At 37.9% G+C, this 14382-nt stretch overlaps 1 protein-coding gene across 2 annotated transcripts in view; it reads left to right on the top strand.

Annotated features, from left to right (window-relative positions):
* FRMD3 (FERM domain containing 3) overlaps positions 1 to 14382 on the top strand; it is a 131195-nt gene that overhangs the window by 75979 nt on the left and 40834 nt on the right. For both annotated transcript variants that reach the window (XM_027880242.1, XM_027880252.1), the window contains 2 exons: positions 5372 to 5450; positions 14202 to 14299. In XM_027880242.1, the coding sequence (XP_027736043.1) occupies positions 5372 to 5450; positions 14202 to 14299 (177 nt within the window). The remainder of the gene's footprint in view (positions 1 to 5371; positions 5451 to 14201; positions 14300 to 14382) is intronic.

Here is a 14382-nt window from a genome sequence, read left to right as displayed (position 1 = left end):
CTGCCAGGGGAGGTTTAGGTTAGATGTTAGGAAGAAATTCTTTACAGAGAGGGTAATCAAGCATTGGAACAGCCTACCCAGAGAGGTGGTGGATTCACCATCCCTGGAGGTTTTTAAGCAGAGATTGGATGTGGCCCTTAGTGCCATGATATAGTAATTGGAGTTGGATCAGGGGTTGGACTTGATGATCTTGGAGGTCTTTTCCAACCCAATCTATTCTATGATTCTATGATTATGATTCTATGACAAAAATTTCTTTAAGTTCATATTTAGTAACGCTGGGAGGAGGAATCTTCCAAAATGTTTTGTATTTTGTCTTATCACATATAAAACCATACTTAATGTGTTCTGGCACAACACAAAGAGTGAAGGCATATCTGCTTTATCTCCTCATCTACCTTTGCATTTTCCATTGTAATGTTTGTATCATAACCTGATGTGTAAAGTCTAGGTCTGTACCTCAGCCATTTTGTACCACCAGTTTTGCATAAGAGGGAAAAATTTAGTTTCTGAAAAATGTCTCGAACCACTACCAGTCTTGTTTGCACTGGTTGAAGCCACTTGTTGACTTGTAATCAGTAGCTGCGAGAACTGTGCTTCCAGTAGTGCGTCAGAAGACTCTCTGGAAGGTTGCTTAAGGTAGCTGCATCTTTGTGATTTTAGATAAGGAAATTTTCAAATAATTTTTTCTGGGTTTTTGCATGCTTTTGTGTATACTGTTGTTCTCACCCAGGTGCTGACAGTAAGGCTCTGTATTTGGCCATCTTTTTTTTTTTATTGCTTATTCTCTGTCTGGGAATGTTATGGTGTAAAACCTGAGTCACATCAGCACTAATGTTTAAGTAAAGAACAGAGTTTTACCATGCACTTTCTTTCTTACTGCTTTTTGATTAATTTGAAAGGTTCTTGTGTATAGTAAGTATGCAGCTATCCTATAACCTACTTTGTGCTATATATCCACTATGAGTTTTGTTCTTGATGACAGTGGAACAGAATAGTTTCTGTTGGTCTGATGTGCAGGAGTTCAAAATTTCTATGTTTTTTTTCAGTCATGCTTTGCGTGACTGAAAGACAGTAGGTTTAGATGATATATTAGGAAGAAATTCTATACTGTGAGGGTGGTAAGGTACTGGAATAGGTTTTTCAGAGAGATAGTGGGTGTCCCATCCCTGGAGGTGTTCAAGACCAGGTTGGAACCTGGTATAGTGGAAGTCGTCCCTGTCCATGACAGGAGGGTTGGAACTAGATGATCTTTAAGATCTCTTCCAACCCAAACCATTTTATGATTCCATGACCCTAATGATTAATGCAAAAAGGATGTTTTCCTGTGTCAGGTCATTGGAATTTTTCAAGATAATTTACTTAATCTCTAATGCTGCCATAAAATATGGAAGGAGGTGGAATAAAGGGGCATTTCAGTACAAATCTAAAAGTACTAATCAAATATGAGATTCATAAATACATGCACAATGAGAATAGGAAATTTTGTGTTATTCTTCATGCACTAATCTGAATGCTGTGTATTCTTTACCTATGATCCTTTTGAAGATTTAATAAGAATTTTAAATCGTTATTATAAATGGCTGACAAAAATTCACCTTACCTTGTGTTGACCTGTAACTAATTAAGTGCAATGTGGGAAACCCCATAATTTGAGATTTATGATAGATGAGGTATCTCATAAAAACATGAGCAATATTCTGTCTGCCTTAAACATGCTCAGCAAGTGTTACGGATAAACATTTGGCAAGGGAAGAGGTACATGGGAAAAATAGCATATGTCTTGGGGTTCCTCAGAGATCCTTCTGCAGCATTAGTGAAATTGTAGACTGCTTGGCTGTAATTTTTGCTTGCTTGTTTGTTTTTTAAATTTCATTAACCTTTAGTGGGATACTATAGTTCAGAGGATATGTAGAATCAAGGAGAAATGCAGGAAGTTTTCTGCAATGTTGCAGTCTCACAGATCCAAAACACTAGCCACTGCGAAGAAAATTAACTTTACCCCAGCCAAAACCAGCACACATAAATGTTTTTTTTCTTGTTTCAGATTCTTTCTATGAAAAAATTCATAATATGAATATGTGGGCTTTGCTTAAAAATGAGTGCATGTGAGATTCAGTCCCTTACTTACTGGTGTCTGTGCCAAGGGAGGCGGCTCTCATATCTCTCTTTGTTCTGGTCAGGGTATCATAGGTTTGAGTTTAACTTAGGGGGTTCCTTACTGTTTCATGTACATTGAATACTTTGTCTTGGTTAAATGCAACTGAAATAAACTTTTAAAACATACAATCCGTTACCTGGAAATCTTCTACACTGTGTGTGTAGTTCCTTCATAAGTGTCTAGATCATGACTGGTTTCAACATTAGACTTCACTGAAAGGATTTTATTTGTTCTTTTGCCTTCACCTCGTATGTGTTGTTAGCACATAAACTGGCAAATAATTAGCTCTACTGCAATGGAGTTTGCTATCAGTGTTATTCTCCACGCTAAAATCCTTTGAAAGTATTGCAATTGTGAATCTGTTTTAGTGAGAGAGGAACTGTGATGGTATGAAATTCTGATAAAGCCTTAGGCATTTCAGTATGCCAGCTGCTCCTTATCTGACAGATAAAGGACCCCTCTGAAAGAAAAGGCTTATAAGAAACAGCTACTATAAGAATGATTTATATGCACACTAGTTTTGTGTTGATGAAATGTGCTTCTGTTAATTGAGTTCTGTTTTGGGAAGGTTTGTTGTTACTGTTTCCACTCTAATGTGTAAGTGGTAGAAAGTAATTTTACTTTCAAGGAATTGAGAAATTATCTCACTTGACAATCTCATCTCTTGAGCTGATAGAATTCAATGCCTATCTTGGTTTCCACCATGAGAATATAGTAAATGAGAGAACATGAAGTTCTCGTATGTGTTTCTCCAGTGTGGTAGGACAAAGGTTTGCTAAATATTTACACATCATTAAATGTGTCTTTGGAAGAACATTAAGCTTATGATCCATTTTAAAATTAAGATGGAAAGGAAAGTGTCTAGCTTTGAGGATTCTCTCCTTCCCCATTGATGTCTTCATTGTGGCTGTTTTTCTAATTGGGAAAAATGGACAGGAAAGAGGATCCTGGTTCTTTCTGTTTTTGTGGGGCACCTTGTAATCTCCAGAGATGAATTGGATGGAGGCGATTATATGTTTTTTAACCCTTCAAATTGCAGATCTGATTTGTTCCGTTCTTGCAGATTCTCGGAAAGGACCTCTGTTAGGCAGGCTGCAGCAGTCTTGTACTGTATTTCTTGTTCACTTCTGAGGAGGAATGTTGTTAGAGAAGCTTGATTCTCAGAAAAAATGTGGAAAATAGGCTTTAAACTGCCTTTGCAAATCTTCTGCATATTCTGTGCATTCGTGTATGCGTTCCTATACTGTTTATCTACTACAAGTAAAACATTTCTTACTTTAACCTTTGCTATGAATGTGGACTATTTTCATATTGCAGTGTATGACATCCTTTCCTCCCTGTGATGCTCTTCGCATATGGGGCAGTTATTTTTATATAGTTATTGCATACTGCCAGAGTGTGGCTTTTCTAATATAACTAATTTTTTCATTTATTTCTTTCTTTTTACCAATGCCAAATTTTCAATTGTTTCATTGACACCCAAAAATTGGGGTAAAATTCAATATGTTTTAGGATCTTGCAGTAGCTTTGTGTTTGCAAGGCCCTGCAGAGCCATGCATTAGCTGTTCAATCAAGCGGAAATAATTTCAAACACAAACTAATTCTTAATCTGTCAGGACGTTTAGGAGTCCCTTTTTTTTGCTGAGGAAGAACTCTTATTTAGTACAGATCATCTCTTCTATCATGTTTTGTAAGTGGAAGGTTATTCCTAAAATGCAGGGTTTTCTTCCTTGCTTTGTTTTAAGAAGGTTATTGAGAAGAGACAGAACCATTTAAGATTACTTTGGTTATCTTTTGCTTTTTCCAGGCAATGTGACTCCTTAGTGACCTTCTGGGTGGCTGATTTCCTTTCTGAGACATTGAATTCAGTTTACCTTCTAGTTTGCTTATATAGGGCAGGAAAGGCATAACAGTGTACTCTCTTTTTCAGTCTATATCCAGTCATTGCAAGACAACGTTGCAGTTGCATCGAAGATGGCAAAACCCACACAGAGGAGTCTGAGCATTTCTAGCCTTGTCCAGATTTAATTAGTGTGAAAGTTAAACCATCTCTAAAGAGCAATTAAGGGTTGTTTTTCTATCTTCATTTCCTCTTAATTTGTATTTATTATTGTTTCCTTTTTTTTTTTTTTTTTCCTGCATTTTTCATCTTTTTATCCACATCCCTTCTGGCATTCCTCCTTGTGTCTTAAATGAGTAGTTATTTAAACAAGGAAAGGATCTGAAATCAATGGTTTTGGTTGAGGCTGACCATACTTAGAATAAGTACAATACGAGGTCTTGAAAGATGAAAATATTCCTTTTTCCTCAAAAAAACAGGTGAGCCTTCCAAAAGATACCAACATTAACGAGAGACGTAATGTATTTTTATTTTTTGTTGCTGTTGGACATAGCATGAAACTGTGTGATACACAGAGATGTGTTTCTGGAACACTGCAGATATGTAAATACTGCAGTCAGAGTAGCTTGAAGAATGTCTTGATTATGAACTTATTTTCATATGCAGTTTATACAAACCAGTGAACTAGTAAACTAAAGGAGATGGTATAGTAAACTGTTCTGGTAGTTTAATAATTATTGTTACAGTTTACAGCAAATAAAAAGTGATTCTCTCTTTGACCTGTTGTTGTCCTCCATTCTCTCTGTAATTTTCTTTGTCCTTTTCTTCTGCCTTCTCTTCTTTTTCTCCTGTAAAAGTGCCACCTCTTCAAGGTTTTGGAAAGTTAAAACTGACTGTGTACATTGAGTGTATGTCAAGACTAAGAGACTCATAAAACTCGATGGGATGTTATAGGCCTGCACTTAGCTGTGAATTAAAGTGCCTGAGAGGCCCCTTCCCCTTTCATTTCCCTTTCCCATTTTCTTGTGAAAATATGATACTTGGAGCCTGGTATTGATACCATTGCTCTGGATTAGGTACTGTAGCCTTATTAAATACTGGAAACAGAAATAGTTGTGTTGTCTTTAGCTTCATTAACTAAATGGTTTCATCAATTTCTTGGTATTATCATTGCTTACTGTTTATCATTTGCCAAAGGAACCCATCCCAAAATAGAACATATAAAATATTTACTGCTTTTATTTGAATCTCTGCCTGAGCTAACCGTTATGCTGGCTACTTTGTAAGACTCTTGGAAGACATTCCTTCAGAGTGGCTGAGGCAATGTCTGTTTGCTACTGTTCTCATTGCTTTTCTTTATAATGTTTCAGCTCATCCACCATATACCATGTGCTTTAGAGTGAAGTTTTACCCACATGAACCACTGAAGATTAAAGAAGAGCTCACCAGGTATTTTTGTTTGTTTGTTTGTGCATTTAATGTTCATTGTAAACAAGTTCAAAATATTCTGTTGCTCTGGGCATTTTTTGAGATGGGGGGGGTTTGGAATGTAGAAAGGTAACAGCTCTTTTGACCTCTGCACTAGCTGTGCAGCACTGTACATATGCTTTACCACGTTGTTAGTCAGCAGGCCACAAATCTGCCTGCTGCAGAAGAGCGGAGTGCTCTCAGCACTTGTTCCTTTAAGTTCTTCATTGATGTTTTCCCCAAGCACTGAAAATTCTCATGCCAAGTCACTCCATAAATATGGGTGATTCCATTGTCACTACTCTCTTACTGAAGTTTCAGGAACAGCTTGCATTTTGCAGAATGGTGAGATAATAGTTTGTACAGAACAGCTGGAACATGCCATTCACTTTATAGCTGTTTGTCTTGGATGAAATACTGAAACTGTTCAGCTGAGTGAACATTCTGTAAACCAGGAAGTCAATGGATTTTCATTATTTGTTACTGTTTGTACTTGGATGAACATTTTGCTTTTTTATGAGTCAAACTATAACCTTTTATAGACCTTTCTCATTCAAAAGCTTTAATAATTGATTTTTTTAAAACTACTTGGATACCCTCCTAGGAGAAGATTTTTTGAAATGCAAAGCACCTAGAATTGGCTCACTGAAGTGTATTATGCTGTCAGTATGTTTTAGTCTTTGCTGGAACTTTTCAAATGAATTTTTAAAGTCAAATTGGTGTATGAAAAATGGGTTACAGTCTTTTGTTAAAACTACTACTATTGAAACCTTAAAAAGGAGAAATAATTTGACATATCATTAATATGACACATCATTGATATGACACGTTTTTGTATCTGATAGGCTTAATAGTTTCTCAGTGTTGCTTTTTGGGAAGCTTTGCTTTGTCTCTGCCCATATCTCTTACACAAAGAATAGGAAATGCTCCTGAAATGAGCAAGTGAAACATAGCCACGTAACTCACCTGTGAGAATTTCCTTCTTCACATAAAGCAGAGGGTCAGATACAAGATGATGCTCTAATTGACTGGAGTTAATTTTTTTTCTTGAATTGAAATAATTGGTGAAATTCAGGAAGAAAAAGGTTCATTAGCATTTGACAGGACAGTCATGCAGCATCAATAGCTAGTTTGCTTTTTGATAGATTTTTGTTTTGCCTTTTTTTAGCTCTGCTCTGTTCACCTGACAATCACATTTGTTTTGTTGTGTGCTTAAGGTGATTTGAAAATATATTAATTATACTGTCACCCTTTTGACTTAAAGCCATGTGTACTTCTCAGCTGTATGTACAGTCAGCCGAGTCAGTGTAATAGTGCTTTTCATTTCTGTTACTATCTGTGCCTTTGTGTGTCAGAGCGTCTTTCTTGTTTCTTCAACTGGGTAGAAATCTCATGGGTGTCTGTTGCCTCCATTTAAAAAATGAAATTAAGACACAGTAACCCATTTTGTCACATTGCCATACCATTCTTTGTTTCAGAATATTAATTAACCCTGTGGTTAACCCCTCGTGTGGATTATGGTCCATGTGGTCTTTGTAAAAACTTCATAGGAATAAATCTTTAGTGACACACCTTAGAAACATCACATTTAACATTTACAGATGTTAAAAAGCACTGGTTTTCCTACTCTTCCTGATGTAAAAAATATATTCTGTACATGAAGCTCTGTGTGAATGGGGTAAATGGTTTGATTTCTGTGAAACTAGTATAACATGGATAGAGATACCAGCTAGGATTTAGACATAACTTGCAGGAAGAAAATTAAATAGTTGTCACCTCAGATTACTGATGCTTCATTTCTGTCCTATCATTAGTGGGCAGGAGCCCCCGGTGGTGTAGAGGAAAATACACTGCACTGTCACTGCAGAGACCCGGGTTCGATTCCCGGTCGGGGCCCCTCCCCGGGCAGATGGAGCTCGTTAGCCCATAAGGCAATCCATCTACATCCTGAGGACCTCACTGCCACCGTCCAAGCATGCTTGGCCCCGGCAGATGAACCTCAGGATTAAAGGGTGGGCTCAGTTCCGCGCACACTGTGTCTCACCTAAAAAATCCAATGCGCAGGCTGGAAGGTGGAAAGACCTTCCCCGGTTCTTCGTTCGCGAAGAGACTGGCCATTATTATCATTAGTGGGTTGTGCTGGACCATAACCCTTGAGTTCCTTAAGTTCTGCAGTTTAACAGGTGGAACTATTTTCAGAAAACAAAGATGGAGAACTAGCGGAACTAGCTGAAGTTATCCCTCTGTCTATGATATTATAAGAAAAAAACCTGTAGGAGTCTGAAACTGTGTGTATGCTGCATGTTCAGAGGCCAGACATGCCTTTGGCAATGGAGGGTGCCACATACTTTCCTGTCACTGCATTTCATTTCCCGGCTAAGAATGCCTGCGAACCTTTGTCAGTCATGTTGTACCTTTCCAGCTGCTTACTTTCATCTTTCGTTGTTTTAATTAACAACTGCTTCCAAAGCTATGCTTTTGAAATAAAATCTGTGCCTGCCTCTGCATATTAAGGCACTATGAGATATTATGACTAAAGAAGAAATTCTGAGGGTAAAATTTCTGCCTCTCACTATAGAAGGAGGTTCTGTGTGGTCCTTGGTCTCTGTTTTCCCTAGAGTCAGCTGGTGTTAGGATGGTAATTCACAATTTAACTTCAGTGGCTATGGGTATTGTTGTCTTGATCTCTCCTGTTTCTCTAGCAACAGACTACCTAAACCCAACTTTTCAAAAAAATTCAAGTTGTAGTGCACTTCAGTCCTTCTCAGCTCATCTTAACTGGTATCAACATGGATTTAGATCTGTCCTTATTTTTGGAAATACTGTTTCCACAGTGGGGCACTGAGGCTGCACATGTTGGAAGCATGTTTGAGAAAGACTAAAGACACATTTTTTCTTTTTAATAGTTAAACTAATTAGGCAATTTTTCCAATGCCTTTAAAAATTTTTGATGAGAAAATTGCAAGGATTTAACTTATTTTTCTCAAATGATTTTGCCTCTGAGTGTACACTGGAGGCTCAGCAGATTGCAACACAAACAGTGAATATGGATTTTTAAATAGTTTGTATAGTCTTTTAAATGGAGAAAGGTGTTCAGCCTTAGTGATACTCCTCTATGCTGTGGCCATCTTTGAGGGTTTGACTTCTCCTTCATGTGTAGTATGTAGCAGATATCAGGTTTTCCCAAATGATACATCTGTGGCTTTCTAGATTTGATTGTCTAGCACTTATGGGTAGCGTGAAGTTAGAACAAAGTACTTCAGTTTCAGAAAACAGCGTTCAACTGTCTTCAGTGAACATACCTATGAGAGTAATAAGCACCAATTTTTAATTAAGAAATAGCAACATGACCCCATGTCCTCAGATCTCCCTTGTTCATTGCCACACATACTTGTAAAACATAATTTGAGTTTCTTTTCTTGTTAAATCAGCATCTGCACTGTGGCCTCTTTCCTGACTGACGGGATTGGTTAAGAGGAGGTCTTCTCCTGCTATGCATATGGAACTCTGTGCAGAAAAAAAGAATATTCTAGAGTTCCCTATAATTGTCAAGATTATTCTACTGGCATGGCATGCAAAGACACAAAGTTGCTATGAAGGAAGCTTTAACTGCAGAAGTCATTCAATCTACAGCATATATAGCTGTAAATATAGCATCCTATTAGACTCTCTAGACAGTACAGATATTTTTGTTCTGTGCCTCTCTTCACTATTCTTGATCAAAGGTTAGAGCCCTGTGAGGGTCCAGAGCTGGGAAAGCCTGAGGTGCTGTGTTTGAACAGGGTGTGAACAGTCAAGGGAGTGTGAACAGATGGATCCAAAGACCAGTTATACTTGGGCACAGATTTCTACTATGTTATTTATTTTCAATGTTCTTGTTTAGGTAATAAATGAATCCGTGTTTGCTATTTCTTATATAATAAAGCATCCCAAGGCCTCATGTTTTCTTATCTCCAAATCCCTGCATTATACTGTGCATGCATAATTGAGAGGATATAAAGTCATTTGAGGTCCCCAAGGAATGATCTAAAATGCTACAGATTATACCATATCAGCAGTTATCCATGGTTATTGTAAAAAACCAGTTCTAGAAGAGGACATGGGTGAGTAGGTAGTGTAATTAACCAAATATGGATTATTTCAATTAGCTTTCATCATGTTCTATTTTCCTAATCCATAATTCCTAATCAAGGAATCAGTTCTTCAATCACTACACTGTCAAAAATCAGTTCAATGAATACTATGATACAAAAAAAGCAGATTTAAAAAAATGTTTAACTGGAAGTCATATAAAGTGACAAAGACTTGGTATATGTAAACATGACAAATTCAAGAGCCCTGAGAGAGCTAACTTGAGTAAGGGAGAACAGCACACCTGTAGGCATGCCGTGTTTGACTAGTTCAGTCCCAAACAGCTGTAATTGATATTGTTGTGTGCTGGAAGAGCCTGGTGTTTTGCCTTCAGAAGCTGGAGGCCAGTTGAGGGTGATAGTCCTCCAGTCTCTTTTTAGCACCTCAATATTAAACCATTTATTTGCAAGTTGGAAAGTCTTGCAATATGTTAATCATTCGGAGGGTGAGCCAATATATGCTGAATCCTGTTCCAGGCATCATATAAGAATATCTCTGCCTCTCTTGGAACCTCTTCTGCTTTTCTTGAGATGTACAATCATGGCTATGTTGTGATGCCTCTGAAAGCCCATTTGTCTGTTTTGGCTTTCTCAAGGCCATGTTGTCAGTTGTCATGTGAGCTTATAGTTTTAATAGTATTGGAGCACTTAGTGCTGACAGGCTTGCAGATAGCATTCAGGGTGGGGAAAAAATTACCCAGTGAGTCATGAGGTTTTTGGTGGAATTTGTGCCTGAGGGAGAAGAGACCCTTTACACACTCAGAGGTCTTCTTGTGGTTCTCTGAAGGGAAGGCTGAGAAGATGCAGTCCAGTTGAGGAATTGTGCAGAGAAGACTATTCCTATCCAGTGGCGGGGCTTTTATGTACCCAGTATGCAAAACAATGCTCATCCCTTGTCCCTCCTTTGTCCTCTTTACTCATTGGTAAAATTAACTCTTAGGTAGCAGTAAAACTTTTTCTCTCCTGTAGCCAGTGATGTCAAGCAACTGCCTGAGATGGTAATTTATCACACTTTTACCTTTTCCCAAGGAAAGGCCATGGGTTGTAATGCAGGCTCTGGCAGCTCTGAAGCCAGGAGGACAAACCCATGTACTGCTAGATACAAATGGCAGTCATCATACTGACCACAGAAGTGAGAGATTTGAGATTACTGGAAAGCTATTATTCAAGTCACCTGTGCTGCCCACCTCCACCTCAGGGCATGAAATGAACTACTTCTTTCTGTGGTATTAGTTTTGGTGTAGTTTTGTGTATGTAGGTTTTTGTTTGTTTGTTTGTTTAGTTTTGATTTTTTTTTTTGGTGTAAATACTCAGTATCCGAGATTTTTCATTGTGTTTTGAGTCCTTAGCATTAGCATTTCTCTCCAAAAGGCATATAACGAGGAAGGTGGTCTTCCTACAGGTGCCTGTTAACACATAAGATAGTCATACAGTTTTCAAAAGAAGTTAACAACATAGTCCCTACTACTTACGATGTTAGAAATTTTAAAGCAAAAATTCTTCTAGCCTTGAAAGGAAAGTTATGGTTTGAAGTAATGATAAATATGCCCCTACTTCCTCATTTCTCTGCTAGAATTTGGTTTATGATTGATCAGACAGGTTGAAAAGGCAACTGCTGTACTGGCATGCTTATTGCCATGTGTATCCGTTTTAGAAATGGTGAGATGGGTTTAAACCATGCTAGTATAAACAAAACTTTCATGTTATTTCAGAAAAATGAGAAAACTAATAAATTATCTTCTTCTTACCCAAATTCACTAGAAGGTTTCTAGAATTATTATCTTAGAAATGTTAATGTTTACATTCATATCTATTCATTTTAGTATTATTTATTGGATATGTTGCTCATGAATTTATCTAATCATTCCTTTTTGGACTTGGTAATACTGTTTTTATTCGCAATCTCCTGAGACAGTTCATTACCTGCTATGTCACATTCTTTCCTCTCCCTTATGTAATTTCCCGATTTCACAGATTTCCCCTAGCTCTAGTATTGCAGGATTCAGTGAATAGCAATTCTGTGTTTGCCTTTCCCACTACCCTCAAGATTTCATAAGATTCACTCTTAATTCCCTATTAGTTACCACCTCTCCTTGAAAGAAAAGCTCTATCCTCTCACTCATTTTGGTTCTTCTTCTCTGTTCATCAGCCTCAGCTTTGTCCTACTCAGGATGAAGAGACCAGAGCTCAATGAAGCATTTAAGATGTGATTACTCCAAGGCTTTAAATAGTGACAAAAATTTGGAAGTCCCTCTGTTGTTTTCACAGTGTCTTTCCTGATGATGCCCAGCATTTTCTTGGCTTTGTTTTTGGCTGCTACTGCAGCCTAAGTTGATGAATTCAGAGGCTGTCTTGTGATGACTCCAAGATCTATCTGTCACCTCTGTGTTTTATCAGTAGCTAATAGAGTGGTGGCTTTTCTTTAATTAATAAGATATCAAAATACTTAAAAAATATTAGTAAGTAAACAAGAAATATATTTTACAGAATATAATTAGTTTTTCTATCACAGAATCCCGGAATCAATTAGGTCGGAATAGATGTCTGATATCATCTAGTCCAGCCTGTAATCGAACACCACCACATCAACTAGAACATGGCACTAAGTGCTACATCCAGTCTTTCCTTAAACACCATCAGTGATGGTGACTCCACCACCTCCCTGCACAGTCCATTTCAATGTCTAATCACCCTTTTTTTTGAGGAAAATCTTCCTAATGTCCAACTTAAACCTCCTCTGGAGCAGCTTGAGGCTATATCCTCTTGTTCTGTCACTAGTTTCCTGGGAGAAGAGACTGACCCCAACCTTGCTACAGCCTCCTTTTGAGTAGTTGTAAAGAGTGATAAGGTCATCACTGAGCCTCACTTTCTCCAGGCTAAACAACTCCAGCTTCCTCAGCCATTCCCCATAAGCTTATGCTCCAGACCTCTCACCAGCTTCGTTGCCCTTCTCTGCACATGCTCCGGGACCTCAGTGTCCTTCCTGAAGTGAGGGGCCCAGAAATGGACACAATACTTGAGGTGTCAATATAGGGGGAGAATCATTTCCCTGGTTCTGCTGCCACACTATTCTTGATACAGGCCAGGATGCCACTGGCCTTCTTGTCCACCTGGACACTCTACTGGCTCATGTTCAGCCTGTTTCTCTACATGGCACTGTAAAGCATAGAAAATATGTTCTCTTAGTTTTGGTATTGCATACTAGTATGTAGTTTGTTAGTGTTTAATTTCCTAGATTTTGGCAGCAAACTAGTGCCTCTGCAGTGCACCTAATGATACCTTCTGTAGAAGACAGAATGTAAACTTACTATTCAGAATAATATGCATGAAGAACTCATACATTCTTCCGGGGGAGAAGGGCATCTAATCCAGAATTACTGGAAATATATTCATTTGCCTCCTGCCACTCTACCTGGGTATGCACAGTAGAATGGGAAAGTGCAGTGAGTTAAAGTCAGACACCATGATGAAATAACAATTTTGGAAGCATTTCTCGATCTCTGCAGGTGACCATATCTGTCATCTGTAAAGGCTGTGGCAACTCTGGGAGAAATATTTTTTATGGAAATAAGCTGAATTAAGTGACTTGAACAAAAGAAAAACCACTATGTGGCCAAACATACTTTATAAACAAGTGATGACCCTTCATCGGCAGTTGCAGGAAAGGCTTGGCTGACCTGGAGTTCAGTCATCTGTATTGAAAACAGATAATAGATGGAAATGAGGTTATTCCAGTGATAATTGTTTGTAAATGTGTAAGCACTGAAGTATGCATTTACTAGCTTGATGGTATGTTTGAGTACTTAGGGCTGCAAATCGGACCATAAGGTTGTTCCAGGACTTGGAAAAAAAAGTCATGGTGGAATGATACTAGAAGCATCACAATCAGATCTGATTTTGCAAGTTATTTCTGTAAGTGTATGCAGTATGAAGTTGAAGCCTAGCCATGATGATGATGCAGTATTAAGTACCTGCATAAAACTTACTGAATTCAGGAGTAAGGAATGCATTCATAGGTCTTTACTGACCGGGACTATAAATTACTATATGAAGATTACAAGAAATGTCTGAAGTTGAGCCAGCCTTTGGCAAAGCTTGCAACAACGACTTTCAGTCAAAAAACCATACTTCTTCCTCAAAACTTCATCTGGGATTCTTTGCAGATTTAAAAAAAAAAAAAGAAAAGAAGGGGAAAAAATTCTCCCCACTGTCATTAGGGTGCTATTTTGTCTACAGCAGGAAACAGATTTCCTTGTGAAAACCTGTATATAATGAGAATGGGGATGCCCAAGCCAGCTCACATCACCATAATTTTTTCACATCACTAATGCACATCATAAAAGCTATACATTTTAATTAAAGCACTCTCCATGACATCTGTTAGTGGTGTTTTGTTACTTTTGCTCCCATAATTTCATTGGTATTGAATAAAAATCTAATTACAGCTATTTTTTCCTTGTGATTGTGCTTTGCCTCTTTTTCCTGCCATTTAAAATAGCAAGAGAGGGATCTAGAATAGTTGTACAGCTGGTTTCACACTGATATGTTAAATCTGTTACAAAAAGATGAAGCATTGTCTCCTAAATTTTTAATTATATTTTAGATACCTCTTATATCTACAAATAAAAAGGGACATTTTCCATGGCCGTTTGCTGTGTTCCTTTTCTGATGCTGCCTACCTGGGTGCTTGTATTGTCCAAGGTAAGTACAAGGAGCAACCTCTTTTATAATTCTTCACTCATATGTATGTTCGATAAAAAGAGCAATGCAAAACTATTGGCTGA

The sequence above is a fragment of the Empidonax traillii genome, unplaced genomic scaffold, assembly GCF_003031625.1.
Source record: "Empidonax traillii isolate 1590-97213 ecotype Southwest subspecies unplaced genomic scaffold, ASM303162v1 scaffold6:size4315531, whole genome shotgun sequence".
Lineage (NCBI taxonomy): Eukaryota > Metazoa > Chordata > Aves > Passeriformes > Tyrannidae > Empidonax > Empidonax traillii.
Note: the sequence above shows the minus strand (reverse complement) of the source record. Positions and strands in the feature narration are given on the sequence as shown.